The sequence below is a fragment of the Aythya ferina genome (genome assembly GCF_964211825.1).
Source record: "Aythya ferina genome assembly, chromosome: Z".
In the NCBI taxonomy this organism is placed as follows: domain Eukaryota; kingdom Metazoa; phylum Chordata; class Aves; order Anseriformes; family Anatidae; genus Aythya; species Aythya ferina.
Genome location: NC_140299.1, coordinates 22,841,021 through 22,859,471, shown reverse-complemented (window position 1 = coordinate 22,859,471; position 18,451 = coordinate 22,841,021). Strand labels below are relative to the sequence as shown.

The 18,451-nt window shown below is 35.6% G+C and overlaps 1 protein-coding gene across 7 annotated transcripts in view; it reads right to left on the bottom strand.

Annotated features, from left to right (window-relative positions):
- ERBIN (erbb2 interacting protein) overlaps positions 1-18,451 on the bottom strand; it is a 121,770-nt gene that overhangs the window by 13,574 nt on the left and 89,745 nt on the right. For all 7 annotated transcript variants that reach the window (XM_084503552.1, XM_084503551.1, XM_084503556.1 and 4 more), the window contains 11 exons: positions 18,027-18,099; positions 16,933-17,062; positions 16,435-16,550; positions 15,190-15,259; positions 14,608-14,707; positions 12,415-12,536; positions 11,269-11,439; positions 10,332-10,514; positions 6,652-6,766; positions 4,736-4,919; positions 2,387-3,911 (listed from right to left, as the gene is read on the bottom strand). In XM_084503552.1, coding sequence (XP_084359678.1) covers positions 2,387-3,911; positions 4,736-4,919; positions 6,652-6,766; positions 10,332-10,514; positions 11,269-11,439; positions 12,415-12,536; positions 14,608-14,707; positions 15,190-15,259; positions 16,435-16,550; positions 16,933-17,062; positions 18,027-18,099 — 2,789 coding nt within the window. The remainder of the gene's footprint in view (positions 1-2,386; positions 3,912-4,735; positions 4,920-6,651; positions 6,767-10,331; positions 10,515-11,268; positions 11,440-12,414; positions 12,537-14,607; positions 14,708-15,189; positions 15,260-16,434; positions 16,551-16,932; positions 17,063-18,026; positions 18,100-18,451) is intronic.

Genomic DNA, 18,451 nt, shown 5'->3' with positions numbered 1-18,451 from the left:
AATAACAGTAATAAAAGAACACCATCACCACAACAACAAAAAAAACTCATGAAGTCAAAACCACCACACATATTGTTTCCTAAAAACTACAGGACGGAAATTAAAAGAGTGATTAATTCAGTAATAGACTTGGAAGAGTCATAGCAAAGGTAAGACTATTAATCTGTAACCCATACTGTTGTGTATAACAACAGGCAAGAACATATGAAGTAAATGTTCATCACAAGGCTTCATTTTGTGTACCTGTTTTTGTCAGTGCTATGTCTTATACTTAAAAAAAGAAATGCCATTATAAACCCATGAAAGTTCTGTCAAAGCAGTTTCCAATAAATGCCTGTTCTTTAAACAAGTTCCGTTAAGTAAATACTGATTTATTTTTTTCTTTTTTTTACTTCAAAACACTTCAGCAGTCTGGTTTATAGACTATGCACCCCCATTAAAAAGTTACTTTTTAAGAACTAACAAATATCTGAAACCATTATTTTAGAAGAAAGAAGCATATAGTGAATTATTAAAATTTCCACATTATCATATTTGCCAGCTGCCATATATGATCATATCTGCATTTTTCATAATTTAAGTGTTAATCATATCCCAGAGAATATGAAGTAGAGAATTACATACACGTTTGAATTCATAAAAAAAATCTTAGACTGCTAAGTAAGAGCTACTTTAAAATGCTTCAAGGCCAGAACAAAAGAAACATGCACACAAAAAACAGACTGCTAAGATATGTTAGATAAGATGCATAGCCTAGAACCCAACAGCAGCTATTCCATATCCCTCTAGCAGGAAACAAAAATTAAGGTTTACATAAAAAGCATGAAAGAAAGTATGGACAGATACAAAGGGAGAGACAGTGAATCAATTTCCTTTCAGTCAAGGTGACTACATTACTATAGTACCTGAAAGGATTTCAACCATGCATTAAACATCATTTCTAAATTGTCAAATATAGACAATACAAGAAAGCTAAAAACAAATTGTGTAAGTGGTGCATTGAAGTTCTGTTTCTTGCACTCAAACATTGCTCATTTTTTTTCCCCTTTCCATTGTTTCATGTAAGATTTGATATATACATCCAGGAGAATGGAAGATGAGAGAGTGTACCTTTAATTAGGACTGGAACATGGTGATGTTTGTGACAGTCTTGTTGGACATAGGATCCACCATGTTTCAGCACAATACTACGAAAGCCTTAAAATATTTTATGTTCTATGTGATTCAAACTAGACCATAAGAACAGGTGTGGCAGTTGTGTAGATCTCTTTGAAAACAAGAACAAAAGACCCTTTCAATCACTAGGATTTATGCAACTTAAACATAACCATACCCAATCCTCCAAATACTTTGATACCCAGAGAAAAAAAAAGCATAGTTAAAATTAATTTTTTCATCCATCCCTAAATAAATTTCTTTACCTATCAGCAATATTGAAATGCTTGGCATAATAATCACAAACATATGAATTAAATTCTTTCAAAAGAAATTAAAAAAAAAAAAATCCATCTAGCTGCCTAATCAGAATGCATTTTGGCTGCTTTACTCACTTCCCCTCCAAGGAAACACGATCAGGCTAATGATATCTGGCCCAATGTTTAGTGATTTTATAGTTGGTTTAGCTGGACAGCATAGCAGCATACACTCTTACAGTGTCTACCTAGATTCTTTGAAGATATGTAATTGTTTAGCTCTACATATCAGCTCAAATTTTTGATAGTATTTAAAGTACATGAAGAATCCTGTTCATCATGTCTAGTTATATCAAAACCTCCTGTGATTTCCTGAAATGAACAAGATTTTTAAGTGTTCTCATCTCACAGCAATAAATATTCATTCAACAATCTGTCAAATATCCAACTTCAAAAGACAACTGGCTTGGAGGCAAATGTATGTTAATTACGGATTTTGAATTCCTCAGCAACTGAAGCTGCAGGCCTGTACTTTTAAATAGATTTTACTGATTTTCTTCTCCTTGTTCTTGAAGTGAAGAAATAGGGGGTAAAGGCAGAAGAGAAAGATCAAGAAGGGTAAGGGAATATTTTAATATAATATGAATATAATGCTAATAACAGCAATAAAAATTACCTGGCCTAAAAGAGCTGGCCTTGTACTTCAGATGGTCAAGAGGACATTTAATGTATTCTAAAGTAACTGGACTAAGCTGGCAAGTATGATGTAAAATCAAGAGGGACTTCTTTCTTCAGGGGAAAGCTCATTTATGGACTACCATTTGTTTCTCAGATATTCAACACAAACATCCTTTTTTAGTAGAAGTACAGAAGTATATTTACACTGGCAATTAAAAGCAGTTCAAAACATATTGTTTAACTTATTCCATACCCAGATGACAGAAAGGTAGAAAATTTAAAAAAAGTTATTTTACCTTTTCTAGCTTTTTAGCCTCAATATGTCGCAGCACCTGTTCCCTCCAGTCATGAGGGACTTTACTTTTTCCTGTAGGGTCTAATAAAGAGTGTTCCGAGTTAACCCTTGAATTTGATCTCTTTGAAGGGCTAGTCCGTGAGTAATTAAAGTCACTAACTGACATAGTTCTTTCTGGTATTTCATTCACTGATGGCCGAGCGCTCTGTGGTCGGGGTACATTTGGACCATCAATGCTGTATGTCCTGGCAGAAAGAGGTCTCTGTTGCCCTGACATTATTGGTGGAGCTCTTCCCATTGAATGCAAATCTCTGTATGTTAAATAATCCCCTTCAGGAATCTGGGCCCGCCTTGAAGGTCCAGTATCACCAACATTTATAGAAGCTGTGGAAGAAACACTACTCTGTCTTTGAAGAGTGTGTCTGGTTGCTCCAGGGAGCAGTCTATCATTTGGTGGAACAGCCCACATATCTACATGTCTCCCAGACATCCGTTGATGAGTGTTATATGCAGCACTGGCTCGGACGTTGTTATGATTAGAGAAATTCATATTGGCAGAATGCTTTACATAGCTGGGGGTTTCTGTGCTGTCAGACCTCAGCAGACGTGAAGGAGGTAAGCTGCTTTGTTCGACTTGGGTGTTTTGTTTCTGGGACCACAAAGTGTCTTTTGCTGTTGCACTGCTGCTGTACTGAATATTATACTGGGGAGCGCAAAACATCTGTGCACCACCTGTCGCTGATCCTCTCACTACATTAGCACCTTCAGGATTGTGATTTGAGTCAAACTTGAATGCAGCTTTTGTAGAAGATACTAAATCAGATGATGATGACGACCCAGGAAAAACTTGCAAAGGCTGATCATATAGAAGAGTAGCAGATTTACTTCGGACTATGTTTTTCCCATCTGTACTACCAGATGCAGATTTTACTACTGAGTTTGCCTGGGAAGATCCATTGTCATTGACAATATCATAGATTTTAAGACCACCAGGGTCCATACTGGTGATGCTGTGAGACTTCATCACAGGGCCACTTCTCTGTGGTGACAAGTCTTCAGTGCTCCGTGAAATAGACAACTCAGCAGAAGAATCACCATCAGCTCTAGTGCTTCTCATTAGTTCTTCTTTATTGGGAGACTGTACTGCTTCCTCAGGATGTCCATTTACTTTATTTATAGGATATTTATTTCCATTTTCCAACTGCTCACCTTCTTCTCTTACGATATTGTTCAAAAAGCCCTTTACTGGCGCTGTTTCCTGTGGTTTTAACCTTTCTACAGGAACTGGCACTGCCTCTTCACTAACTAGTTTATTGATATTCATGTTTATTTGGTCTAACTTGTGAGACTCTTCTGTAGGAGTGCTTAGATCAACACTTTTTCCTATCAGGCCTATTCTTTCTTCAAGGCTTAGTTCATATTCGGACAGATTTGTAACCTTCTCTTGCACATTTATTTTTTCTTCTACTGTAATGCTTAATTCACCTCCATTTTGCAAAAGATTATTCAAATTTTCATCTTCTCGCCTGTAAGAAAAGACAGCTCTTAGAAGAAATACCTGAAGGACCAATATATTCCTTCAAGAAATTTTAGAAAAATTAATCATAACGTGCACCACAGTCATGCTGTGTACACAATAGAGGACAAAGACCAACATACAAACAAATTTATTATTTGCTACCTTACCATCATGAAAATACATTACACAGAGGGCTTAACTTCAGCAGCTTGGCTTTCTGTCATCTATTACATGACCGTGTTATGGTTACTTAAAATGAACAGGAATGATTATGGATAGCTTAAAATGTCAAAAAGTATGAAGTGAAAATAATTTAATTAAAAAAAAATATTTCCAAGTTCCATCACAATTCTGGACAGAAATCTTGTTTTCATTAGCGCTTTCTTTTTTAAAGGCACGTTTTAATTAAACCCACAGAAAGTAGTAAGTTTCAACTCCTTTCATTAAAATTTTCTAAAAGCTACTTAATAATTATGTTAGTAATCACATGGATCTTCAACATTACAAAATAAAACCAGAGTTTTTAAAATGATATACTGTAAGTATATCCATTTGCAGGGATAACACAAATTAAGAATGAAATTATTATACCTTATTATAAGAAGAAATGAAACCACATCTTGTATACTAGAATTGGTCTTTGAATTTGTACTAAGTTTTGTGTGTTTTTTTTTTTAAAGCACCATTTCATTAGTCAACATTATTTTAAAACATTACAATTTAGATTATTTAATGAATGATTAATGAATTAAAGGAATGGAAATTGCATATGAAAGATTAAGTAACATTTTGCTATTACGCTTGCTCAGTTGTACACAGTATTCTACAAACCTGATCTTGGATAAAACAGCAGCATGTGTTTCTTTGTCTGGAGAGCAGAGAGAAATATCTTGGCTACTATCGGTATTTAAGGAAACAGAATCTGACATTCGAGAAGGAGAGGAACAGTTGCTGTTATTTTGATTGCTATTATGTGTAGCTTCATCTGATAAGGAATCAGCATCTTTTGAATCATCTGAAACAACAACAACAAAAAGCCAGTTATAGATACATACAATTGTTTAATAGCGAGAGTGTTCATGTTAAGGTGTTTAAAAATCATGTTTTTCTTAGGGACACATTACTGGAAACTAAACTATGAGCTATCACCTTCACAAACTTGTTTTTTGTTGTTTATTTGTTTTTTTTTGTTTTTAACAAATTCACAGAGGACTGCTTGCAATAGTTCCTATTTTTCCAAGGTATTTGGTTCAATGCAAATAGCCCTTACCTGTTAATGAAATTTAAATTGTTGCTTTATTCCAAGTTTCCTTGGCATAATCTAGTGTTACCTTACATAAAATTTCCGAAACTTATCCACCAAATGATGTTTCTGTTTTTGCAGTGACTCCAAAGTTTTCAGTTGTGTGAGCCTATTAGACACTATGAAACCAAAGTACACCGCTTGACATGCAGAACCTTGAAAGCACGCAGTTTTTGTTTTTGAACATTATATCATTGTTAAACAGCTATTTATTACAACAAACAGTCTGGAAAGAACTGGATCACTAGAAATGCATATAGTTTTATGGATGTAAAACATACGAAAGAAGAATATTCTTCTGAGCAATTGGAACTCAATGCATTCCCATGCTTCACAGATCACCTAGGAGTGATCAGTTATTTATACCTTTCCACACTTATTCTTGCATAATGTATGCAAACTTACACACCAGATCCATACAAAAATCATTGATCTGCAGGACTTCAAGCCAGCCATGATTTTGACATGAGTAAACAAGTGCACAAATCAATACATTTAAATTTTTGCTTCATGAGACAGTTACAGGAACCAAAAGCATAAATTTTGTGAATCTAATTTCTAGTTTCAGAGATAAGAAATTTTTTGACTTACTAACTTTAGCCAGGCATAGAAGTCCAGCAACAACACTGATAAACATTTTTTTTTCCTCTTTTTTTTTTTTTCACCTCTTCTGAGGTAATCCTCAGAAGACTCTTCCAGCTACCTCAGTGCTCTTTTCATTCATCCTCAAAATCTTTCCCTCTTACATATAGTAGCCAGAAGAGCCTTTTTTTCCTGGTCTAGAACATCACATGAAGCAAAATACAATCTGCTCTTTGACTTAATTTCATTTTCTCTGGATCTTAGGTCATTCCTTACTCTCAAGAAAACAGTTATCCAGACTGAAATTATCTTCCAGAGAAGTAATATAAAACTTAGCTAACAAAAACAATTACTATTCTTATTTCCTCTCTCCCCAGATCAAAGAGTAAAGTGAGTGGAGAAAGAGTTGACACAAGAGAAGTTTATTCTTAAACCTTAGGAAGAGTGCACGACTTCTTTGAGAAATTTAAACAAGCTCACAAAACCTGAGAGAGGGAGGAAATATGGAATGTTTCCGAGGTAAATACCATTTTCTGCAATCCTCTTTCAACAGATTGAGAGTGTGTTCAAGCTAACAGTCCCCCAAGCCAGAAAATAGTCCTTTTTCCCTCTGCTTTTAAACTGATGACAAAACAAAACAAACAAACAAACAACAAAAAAAAAATCAAGAGGTCAGTACAGCTTTCTCTACTATACACCTAAGCATAAGATTCTACAGAATTCTTTTCTGTTTTCATTGCTTAAACAGGGAATTGATCATCTTTCTTTTAACACACAAATTAATTCTCCTAATTTAACTAGAAAAACTAGGAATTTTGAGTCAAGGAACTATGAGAACTATTTGCTTTTTAGAGCATCTCACCTTTTTTGCTGTTGCTAAGAGCTACCACTTTTGGTTGATTTATGGAGGTTTCAATCAGTGGTGGTCGCATTTCTGCCATTTTCATCTCTTCATCAGAGGACAGTTCTTCTGACTCCTGTTAAAGGAAAAACAGCTTTATGTTGTGCATTTAACATAAGAGGTTAAAGGTTAAGTAAATGCTATCTAAACTGTCACACACTGAACAATAAAGAGGAAGATGAGCAACATCACATAGGTATAACATAGCAACTGTTTAGTGCATTTTGTAGTGCATGTCAACTGATTTTAATAACTTTTTTTCCACTGAATTTTCAGCAGTATATACAGACTTGCTTTGTCAGTGATGAACTCTGTGGAAATGCTAATCAAACCAGTAGGTAACTTCAGTTGCAAGACCCTGCTCAGAGCAAGCAGATGAAACATTTTTCCCCCTCTGGAAGAACCTCTGATTGAGTTTAAGTCAGAAAAGAAAGAGTCATGATATCATCATTCCATGACATGGTAATAGACACTACCATGAAGTGGCACACACAAACTTTAAGTTTCCAGCAACAGATAAGGAAGTATCTGTGCTATTGTGTTACAACTTTTTTTTTTTTTTTTTTTTTTTGTTCCCCACTGCTGGTGGAAATAGTAACAAATTATTCCTTTTCTCTCTGCAGCTGCTTTCAAGGTGCTGTAATACTGCTAATGCCTAACCACTCCCTTGCTTCCTGCCCCAGGAACTTCACATTTTTTAGACTAAAGGACATCAATACTTTCCAATTCCCTTAGAAATTCTCTAGATCTTCAGTAACTAATGCTTTTTATTGCTCTCTTTGGACTCTGTAACTGCTTGACACCTTCATTGAATTTCAGTACTTAAAACTGCACACGCTGCTCTAGCTGAGGTCTTAAATGTACTACAGAATTTACCTGTTCGCTCCTGATAAGACACATCAATGTTTGCTTCTACTCTTTTTCCAGCTGCCTACAATGTTGACTGCCTTTAAGTTACCGCTGAACCAGCAAACGCCCCAGACTGATGATCTGGGTATCAGTTCAGCAGAAAACTGCTCAAACTACATGATTTAGGAACAGAGAGTTATGCTGTGAGAAAAGATTGATTTTAGTTTGCATAGACTAATTTAGGGAAGGAGAGGGAAAAGGAAGTGTAGTTTGTTTTTTTACACTGTGTGTGAATTACAAATGGAAGAGAAGTTATTTAACTTCAAGAACAATTGACGCTGAATAGATTTAGGCTAGAAATCACTAGTTCCTAACCATAAGATGGAGTTCAGTGCACTATATGAAATAGATTAACTAACACAGCTGCCTGCAACAGGAGCCAGGCAACAGATTCAGTATCCTACTGCCAGGTTTTCAGAAATATTTTGAAGGGAAAAAAAGCCTTCCCTAACGTGAACATTTCTCTCTAGTAAGCATGCTTCCTCTTACAAATGCTACAAAACATAGAATCACAGAATCACAGAATTTTCTAGGTTGGAAGAGACCTCAAGGTCATCGAGTCCAACCTCCAACCTAACGCTAACAGCCCTCCACTAAACCATATCCCTAAGCTCTACATCTAAACGTCTTTTGAAGACTTCCAGGGATGGTGACTCCACCACTTCCCTGGGCAGCCTGTTCCAGTGCCTCACAACCCTTTCAGTGAAGAAGTTCTTCCTAACATCCAACCTAAAATTCCCCTGGCTCAACTTAAACCCATTCCCCCTCGTCCTGTCACCAGGCATGTGGGAGAACAAGCCAACCCCCACCTCGCTACAGCCTCCCTTGAGGTACCTAAAAAGAGCGATAAGGTCGCCCCTGAGCCTCCTCTTCTCCAGGCTGAACAAGCCCAGCTCCCTCAGCCGCTCCTCGTAGGACTTGTTCTCCAGGCCCCTCACCAGCTTCGTCGCCCTTCTCTGCACCCGCTCAAGCACCTCCATGTCCTTCTTGTAGCGAGGGGCCCAAAACTGAACACAGTACTCGAGGTGCGGCCTCACCAGAGCTGAGTACAGGGGGACGATCACCTCCCTAGCCCTGCTGGTCACACTGTTCCTGATACAAGCCAGGATGCCGTTGGCCTTCTTGGCCACCTGAGCACACTGCTGGCTCATATTCAGCCGACTGTCCACCATCACTCCCAGGTCCTTCTCTGCCTGGCAGCTCTCCAACCATTCCTCTCCCAGCCTGTAGCTCTGCTTGGGGTTATTGCGCCCCAGGTGCAGGACCCGGCACTTGGCCTTGTTGAACTTCATGCAGTTGACCTCAGCCCATCGGTGCAGCCTATCCAGATCCTCCTGCAGAGCTTTCCTACCCTCAAGCAGATTGACACACGCACCATGTCACAGATTGCAAAACAAGTCTGTTAATGTTAATTTTTTCTTAAAAGTTTCAGAACATTTAGTGTGTAGAACCTTCTAGAGTACCACTACTCCCGTGATACCAACAACCTGGTGAGTTCTTTGGACTGCAGTACAGGAGAATAAACCTGAGTGAGAAGTAGCAATCACAGTGTGACAGCCTTCATTAAATAAGTAAGTAAATAAAACTCAAATCTGCTCCTCTGCAATCAGAACAGACATACTCATCACTGCCTCCATCACATTGCCCGTCAGCTTTGGGTGTGACATATAACAAGTGCAAATTAATGTTGAAATGAAAAACTTGTATGCGTGTAAGGTTTAGATATCTGGATTGAGCTGTAACAAAACTACTAGCAGGTTTGTCCTTGCACTAAGAATTGAGTATCCCTGACTACATACTGCTACTGCATTTCCTTAACTGACACACAGCCAATTCAAAGACATGCTTCCACCATTAGACAACTAATACAATTTTCAGAAATTATGTTTTTAAAATAAAAAATAAAATGCAATGTTTTCAGAAAGCAGGTAACAGCAGAAACACGTCAAGGGGGAAAAGACACAGCAAAAGGCACAACTGCTTGTCACAAAGCCTCTTCAATGTATGATATATGCATGCTCCACTGCTTGCAAAACACAGACAAAAATAATCTGCTTGTGAAACTATGAAAAGAAGCGTTTCATGGGTTGTGACTGGCAACTAACTGGCAAGTTCCAAATTTTATCATGTCTGAAACATATTCTAAATTAAAAAAAAAAAAATAGATGGTTGTTTCTCTACAAAGAGTTCAGAAGGTAAAGTGTCTGACCTTTACAAGATGTAAATACAAACCAAGTCATTCACGACAGCTTACTACTAAATATAGATGAATACATATTCTTAAACACACCTTCCACTTTGTATTTGAAATGAACAGGTAGTCACTTGGATATATAAGTTTTTGATTGTTCACACTGCTAAGACATTTTGGCACTTCAGTGACAATTACTCTTATTTACTTAAGTACTGAAAGTCAAGTAAAAAAAAAAGAAGGAAAAATCCTATTTGGGTCTTTCCACAGCTTGATACTTACAGTTTTAATCCAGTTTGCTTTATTTTTCTTCAAATGCATACATCTTTCAATACGAACTTTTTACTAGCTATATCAACTTGTACTTCATATAGTGTGAAGTAAAAACAATATTACATTACCAACCCATTTGTACATACAGCACTTATGGATGGCAATTTTCTGCTTTTGTCAACATGAATTTTTGTCTTTCATAGTAGCTAGTTCAATGCAACACCAGCACAATTCTTTGACTGTTACGATGTTCATCACAATGCCATACCTCAAGCGTGTCCTCATGGTTGACAATTGTTTTTGTGCTCTGCAAGGTTTTAACAAGTGCAGCCATCTGTGAATTTACAGTGCAGTGCTCAGCTTCTGGTTCAGTAGGCTTCTGCACAGAGCTTCCGGCTGAATATTGCTTTCTCTCATCAGCTTTGTTCTTTATTGGAACAATTTCTGAAGTCTACAGGATTAAGAACATTTGTAGAAAAAACATCCTGAAAGGTTTTTCAGTATCACATGATATTAAGACTTAGCATTGAATATTTTAGGAAACTATAAAATGGAAAATCTGACCTTTGAAATTATCAAGTACAAAATATACAAGGTAGAGAGAAATCTCTGTAGATTACTAAATTATAGGCTCCACTGATTGTTTTTACTCCCCTCACTGCTGGGGTCAATTCATACCATTATACTTCCAGTTAAAGAAACCAAAAAAAGGCCAAGAATATGTACAATATCAAATCAGCAGCAAACAGATGCCAAACAGTTCTACCACTTTTGCACACAACATCACCCTGTTAGCCACTTGTGTGCCAACTTGCTGCCTTCCCAACTTATTGTATTAAACCTTCAGTCATAAGGCCAGCAGTAAGATTTTTAGAGATAATCCCGATTTTCCTTTTGAAGTTTCATAGATAAAGGAGAATCAGGTAACAACAAAGATGCCATCCTCCAGAAACTGGATTCAACAGCTTGGTAGCACATCTGTATTTTGTATTTCCTGAGAATCAAGCCATCTTCCTTGTTCTTAAAGGAAAATTACTGCTACAAAACACACATTTATTACAAACTTCTTAAGATGATTAAAAGGTAAATTCTGTTCTTTAATTAACGCTAAAGCACTAATGCAGAGAAGAAGAATGAAAAGGAATCAATGATACTCTAGATATTTGGACGTTCTAGTGAAGTCAAAAGAGAATGCTTTATCTAACCTTTACCCCCACATCTTTTACAGAAACTGCTTGGCTTTCTCGTTTTGATTCCTTGGCAACATCTTCAGTAGACTCTTCATCCTTTAGTCTATGTACAATTGTCTGGACAGTTTTGACCATATTCTTCAGTTCGTCAGGATATGGAGTTGGGTATCTCTTCAGATTGCCTTCCTGTGTAACAAAAAAAAAAGCAGGAATGTTCTAAATTTAATTAAATGCCATAATTAAAGTATTAGCTTTCAAACAGGCAATGAATTAGGACAAAACTTTCAGCAGAGAAATGTAGGATCTCCATTTAGCTGTTTGAGTCTACCTGGATTAAGACAATTTTATAAAACCTAGCAAGATTACAAATCTTTTTTATTTTATTTTTTTTTAATTTGTCCATTGAATGCAAGCAGGAAGAACTATAACAGATGTACAGTACTTAAAGGAACATCAGGATTATTAATTTTTCCCTACTATCCCTCCTCCACAGCAGAACCAGTTCAGCAGTCTCCTAATTATGCCCTAAACCAGCTAAGACTTTTTCCCTGGTGCTCCTTTTTAAGTGATCTGAGGGGGAAAAGAATTTTTCCAGTTAGATACTCTTAAACTAATAAATGAAGTCCTTCATTGGAGCACCTCTCCTATTAAGAAAGTCTGAGAGAGCTGGGGCTGTTCAGCCCACAGAAGAGAAGGCTCCAGGGAGACCTCATTGTGACCTTTCCATACTTAGAGGGGTCTTATAAAAAGGATTAAGAAGGACTCTTTACTTGCGCAGATAATGATAGGACAAGGGCGTATAGTCTTAAACTAAAAGAGGATAGGTTTATAGGAGACTTTAGGAGAAAATTCTTCACTATAAGGGTAGTGAGGCACTGGCACAGGTTGTCCAGAGAAGCTGTGGATGCCCCATCCCTCGAGGTGTTCAAGGTCATGCTGGATGGGGCCTTGACCAATTGGATCTAGTGGGTGGCATCCCCGCCTATGGCAGGTAGGTTGGAATTAAAGTCCCTTCCAACCCGAGCCATTCTGTGATTCTATGATTTCTTCAGAAGACCTAAATCCACAGCCCAGTGAAGAAAAAGGATGGGACCTGGGAGTGTGAATGGGAGTGATAGGGAGGGAAGCATCAACTGTTTAAAAAAAAAAATTAATACTAACCCGAGGTGGTGCCTCTCTCTCATCTTTGTCTTCATCACACTCAAATGCCACCTGAGCACGCTGTTTCCTCTGTTCCTCCCACAAAGATGGATTGAAACTTTCATTGTCAGATATGAACATAACTGAATAAAAAAAAAGACTTATATAAGAATAGGATACATTATATAAAATAAAAATCCTATTTTTCCTTCTTTTTCTTGTATAGCATTCGCAAATTTTTATATGTATACTGGAAAAGGTAAGATGGTGATTAATAAGCTGAAAACTAACTGAGCTCTCACAGCTTTATGAACTTGGCTGTAATTTTGTTAATAATCCCTACCTCTAAGGTTAAACACTTCATGGATGCAGCTATACACTAGCCTGAACCCTCACAATTGCAAATTTTCAGCATAACTCTGCAAAATACTTATATAAGACATTAAAATATGTATTTTTACAAAACAAAGGAAATGATAGTTAGATTAATATAAACTGACTTCAGTGATACGGTCTCACTATGCTCATCTAAGAGAATTCACCTGATTTCACTTAATGATAAGGGAAACAGAAAAGTGACTTTCTGACAAGAACTTTCATTACCAATCCTGAAATAAAGAAAAAGCTTCTGAGACTCAACACAAGATATAACTTCAGGTATACAAATGAGGAGCTTTACAGAGTATTTCTTGCCTAATTTTACAAGAGAAAAAAAAAAAAAAACAAAAAACTTTTGTTTACCCACTCTCTTATTCTAGCATGCTTCTGTGCCTTAACACCACTATATGCTAAACTATATACTTCTCTAGAAATGCCAATATTGTTCATATTAACTGTTTCCAGATATATCTATACCTGAAATTGAAAAAAGCTTAATTATAGGCATTTATAATATAAAAATCTATACAATAGCAAATACATATATATATAATTTTAATTATTTTTTACTCTGTGTTTATTGGATACATTTTCTATTTTAAAGTATCTGTAAATATTCTTATAGACTTTTTATGCCTGAAACAATTCCTAACACACCCAAAAAAGAATTTTTATAAAGAACTATTTTATTTATATTTTAATTGAAATTTGTAAAAGGATATCTATTGAACTTATTCAACCTAAGCCAAACAATTGTCCCTTTCTTTGTCTACAGAAAGAAACCCAGCACCTGGGTAAAATAAAATTCAAACAGACATAATGCTTTCAGGAACTACCTTCAACTTCACTGACAACCTCCAAATGATTTTATTTTTTTTTTAATTTTATTTTTTAACTCTCACATTCTGTCACAGGGATTGCAGATTCATTATCTGCATTAGAGGACACTAAAAGTGATGCATAATTTACTGTTTTTGTAGATGTTTTTGATTACTCCTCTCAATGTACTACACTTTTGTGCCATGGAACATAAAATGTTGCCAATTGAGAGTTTTGCAATTATACCCATTGATTAACCCTCCCATACACACACACCCACACCCAGCCACCCACCCAGTCCAAGTACATGCATACTATACTTCATATATCTCAAAACTAGTCTGACTTCTGTGAAAGAGGTACAAGCTTTTTCCTTTTGCCTGTGGGGGAAGGAAAGTGGAGAAACATACAGACTTTACACTCTAACTCCCAGTGGGGTTACTCATGGAATGTTACTCATTTTCCTAACTATTTCACAAGAGTGCAGAAAGAACTTTTTGGCAAGGTCTTCATATTCTGTGCCTAACCTTTTACAAAAGAGTTTGAATAAATGTAAGCAAAAAGCATTTTTCCTTTTTTTTTTTTTTTTACACTTACAATAAGCTACAGAATGCTATAAAACTTTCCAGAATTATGTATTCAGTAACAGAGTCTGACATTTTGCCAGTCAGTCTAAAGCAGACACCTGGCAAGGAGAATTTCAACTCAAACCATTAAACTCTGCCCGAATGAAAAAGGATGTCACATTAGGAAGTGGCATCCATCACAGAACACAATCTTGCCAGTCTATTCCTCACCTCACTCTTCCTCACATGCACACTTCTGACTGAAACATATTTTCACCTAGAATATACTAATATGTGGATCATGTGTTTAAACTGCATTTCTCATTCATCAGACTTTTCATCACTTAGAATTTTACTTAAAACTTTGATCTAAGTATTATTCAGTGAAAATCACGTTAGTTGGATTGTTTTCAAAAAGGGAATATTCTGACAGTATTTCAGAAATTCTTACCATCCTCAGTCCTTGGTTGCTGGGGGAACATGTAATTAGTAAGAACTGTTTTCTGAGTGTCGGGGTCAGCTTCTTTTTGAAGTGGAATAAGCGGTTTAGACTAAGAAACAATCAAAGCAGGAACCATTAAGACAATATAAAGAGGTAAAAAGTAAATATGATATACGTAATATATCTTATTACTTTGAAAACTGCTCTGCCTTCTATTACATCACTTATCACTTATTTTATTAAGTTTCCCCAATGGTATATCTATGGAAGAAACAACATGCTACATATTCAAGTACTAGCTATATATCAAGCACTACCGTTCCTGTAAGCCTAAAGTAACAACAAAAAATAATCTAAATTGTGTTACATTAGATTTCTTAAGAATTCAGAACTTTGCCAGAACTATGCAAAGCTCTGAAGTAGTGTAGGCTCAATGTTGTTTATTTTCGGAGAACAGACAAAGTCAAGGAATTACTGATGCAGATACACAGTATCACTTCTCATTATATTATGGTTTGCTCTGTACTTGTCAACTCCGTTAAAAATAAAAGTAATCATCTCTCTATATATATTTTTCCCCAAAACATTCACCTGATTATCTGATAGCCACATAGCAGTGAGCTGTTGCAGTTTTGTGAAGGTAAATGGCAAATTCTTCAGTCTGCAAATTAGAAGAATAAAAGTTTATGATGTAAGTACACTTATCAATATTAAGACTGCTAAGAAACAGTGCTGCATTAGCCTGCAAAAAATGCTTACAATAGACATTTACGGATATTGTTAAATTAATAACTATTCACTGTTGAAAGGTAATAGCACTTAATTTAGATTAGAAGTTGTACCTAGAATCTTCTTTTGTATGTGAACTTCTAACCAGTTTAGCAAGCTGCTTAAAAAGTGAGACAGTTAATTCGAATTTAATTCAATTCAGTGATACGAATACCATTTTTAAGACAATCATTATCATGGCATGTAAATCAACTATCTGACTTAAAAGCAGGACTATTTATTTTTATACTTTAATTTGGATTCTCAGCAATTTTCAGTACAAATGTGCTCCAATTAAGAAAAATAAAAAATAAAAAGAAAGTAAGAAGAAAATGGAAAGAAAAAATTCACACCTGAAATAACGCTTTTTATTTTTCCTAAGAAAGAAAATGTATGTGAATGGGGCTGCCCTGAATAACAAGAGCTCTGGCATTAATGGAGGTATCAGGCTATGGGTAGAGTACAGAGAAGCTGTATCTGGATAACAGGAGGGAGAGCTCAGACTTCTCTCTCCCAACATATTTAATTTCTGTGAATTGGCAGTTCCTCAATGAGAAGGGTTTTGCCAGTTTTTAATGACCAGCTCTAATGATACAACAACTCCTTCTTCCCCGCTGTCCAGCACACTCAAGTGTTCTACAATATACTGTGATACTGTTTTATGTCCTTCATATGCAATTCAGGAAGCTATTAATTTTTAGCTAGGAATCAAATAGAAATGTTAAGAAAAGAACAAATTAATTCCCTAGAAAAATACATGCTAACAACCATGGGTGTATCTAAAGCTGTGTGTCAGTGCAGATGCTTAAGTCATCAGGAATGTGCCTAATTCGAAGAAATACATCTTCATACAATGGACCAATAATAAATAAAATACAACATAGCAACAATAAAATACATACATTCCAGTCAGCTTATAAACTGTGGGTGAGATATAATGAAAAAGAACATGATATATTCACAAAAGTAACTCTACTTACATTTAGAGGATAGACACAAGTTACAATAAAACTTTTGCAATGCTATGGCTCTTTACACTACTTGTACTTAAATTGTGTGTTCACAAACCTATTGTCACTCAGATTGATGACCTTTAATTTCTGCATATCACCCATCTCTTCAGGGAGAAATTCAAGCTTATTAGAATGCAGAAACAACACTGTTACATACTTCCAATTTCCTATCTGGAAAAAAAAAAAAAAAGAAAGAATGAATTCAAAAAAAAAAAAAAAAGAATGAATTCACTTTCACAGCTCTAAATATATGGGTTATTATTTTAAAACAACTAGACTGCAGCGATTTTTCCTTGTGAAGTATAATTATTTTATATATTCCTGTTAGTTCAATAGCAACTGAATTCTAATTCTTGCTTCAAAAATTTTTCAGATTTAATTTCATTATTTGAAAACTTGTGTATTCATATATGCCTTCCTTTACACACACACACACACACACAAAACCTAGGCAAGAATTCTCAACTTGCTAACCAAATAAAATTTGTACAGAAAAGGCAGTTCAATATCCATGAAAATTTTTCAGTTTACAGTTTTGTAAGTACAAACATACCTCTGGTGGCAGTTGTGTTAAGAAGTTGTGATCTGCAGCAAATGTCCTTATGTTAGAGAGTTGCCCAACAGATGAGGGCAAAGTTTCAATCTCATTGAAACTACAGTCCAGCTCTTCTACTGACACTAACCTGAAAAAAAATATTACTCCGCTGTACAGGTTAATTCACCATTAGTTGGGCACTAAGTTTAAATTACATTAATACCAATAACAATTACAAATGAAATTCAAAATGAAACTCTGACACCCAAATGAAATTCAAACCCAAGAAAGTCCTTCACTAAATGCCTAAATTATCATCTTTTCTTAATCTCCTTTACATTGTCCTCAGAAGAGAGCTTTCAGTGAAAACAGGGGGGGGTCAAGGTACTGAAGACTTTCAGAATGAGACAGATCATAGCCAAGCAGTTGCTGCATGCAAGTATTTACAGTTGGAGAGAGTGAACAAATGACATGTTAGCAGTGAAAAAGTATTTTGTGAATTCTGACAACAAAATATAATGTACATCAATCATAATAGGAGAAAATTAATTGGAACAAATATCCCTCATCTGTGTGGCACTTAATTCTAAACCAATTATTTTTGCTATCATTTCTGAGTATTAAACTACTGAATATCAACTTGGTAAAAAAAAAAAAAATCTTGCTGATTAAGAAGTGAAAACTCTCCCTAAAATATACAAAGCATATGATTGCGCACGGTCAGATAAACTTTTTACAAGCTTTCTGATACTGGTTCAATGACTTGCAATACTTAACACTGTCACTGCTATGATACTGCCAAAAACACTTTGCAGCAGCTGCATGTCTTTGTGACATATATTTACTTTCTCATTAAATTTTTCATTTATAGACTGGTGGCTACATTAGTGAGTGAGCAACATAGGTCTTCATATCAAATAAAATGTAAAGATCACACACTCTGAAAAACAGAAGAAAGATATGAAGTAATTGCTATCAATTTTATTAAGACATAAATATGCAGAAGAAATTAAATCAGTTAGAGAAGTGCAAAAATATTCAATACAGAAACCATTGTTACAGATAAACTTGCAGAAAGGCAATGCAATGTTTTATTCCAGTGAAATACATACCCTCCTATGGAGTCTGGCAAATAAATTAACTGGTTTTCATCAATTTTAAGTGTTGTTACCTTCTTCAAGGAACCTGTAGAAAAATGAATAACTGAGTCAAAAACACATTGGAGATTATTAAATCAAGTTTTGATCTTTAATTAGAGGGAAATCATCTATATTCCCTGGCATTTCCACAGTGCTACACACCTACCAAATGTGAGCAGGTGGGAACTCATTTATCAGTTTACCACAAGGCAGTCAGAGGAAATAAGTATCTTTTTTAAAAACAAACAAACAAAAAACTCTGTTACAGTCAACAATTATTCATCCATTTACAAACTACAGTATAAAATTAAAAATGCTCCAGAACAAATATGAATGTTTTATTCAGCTTTATCCAAACTGGAGCTTTAAATCAATTGCAATTTAGATCTAAAACACCA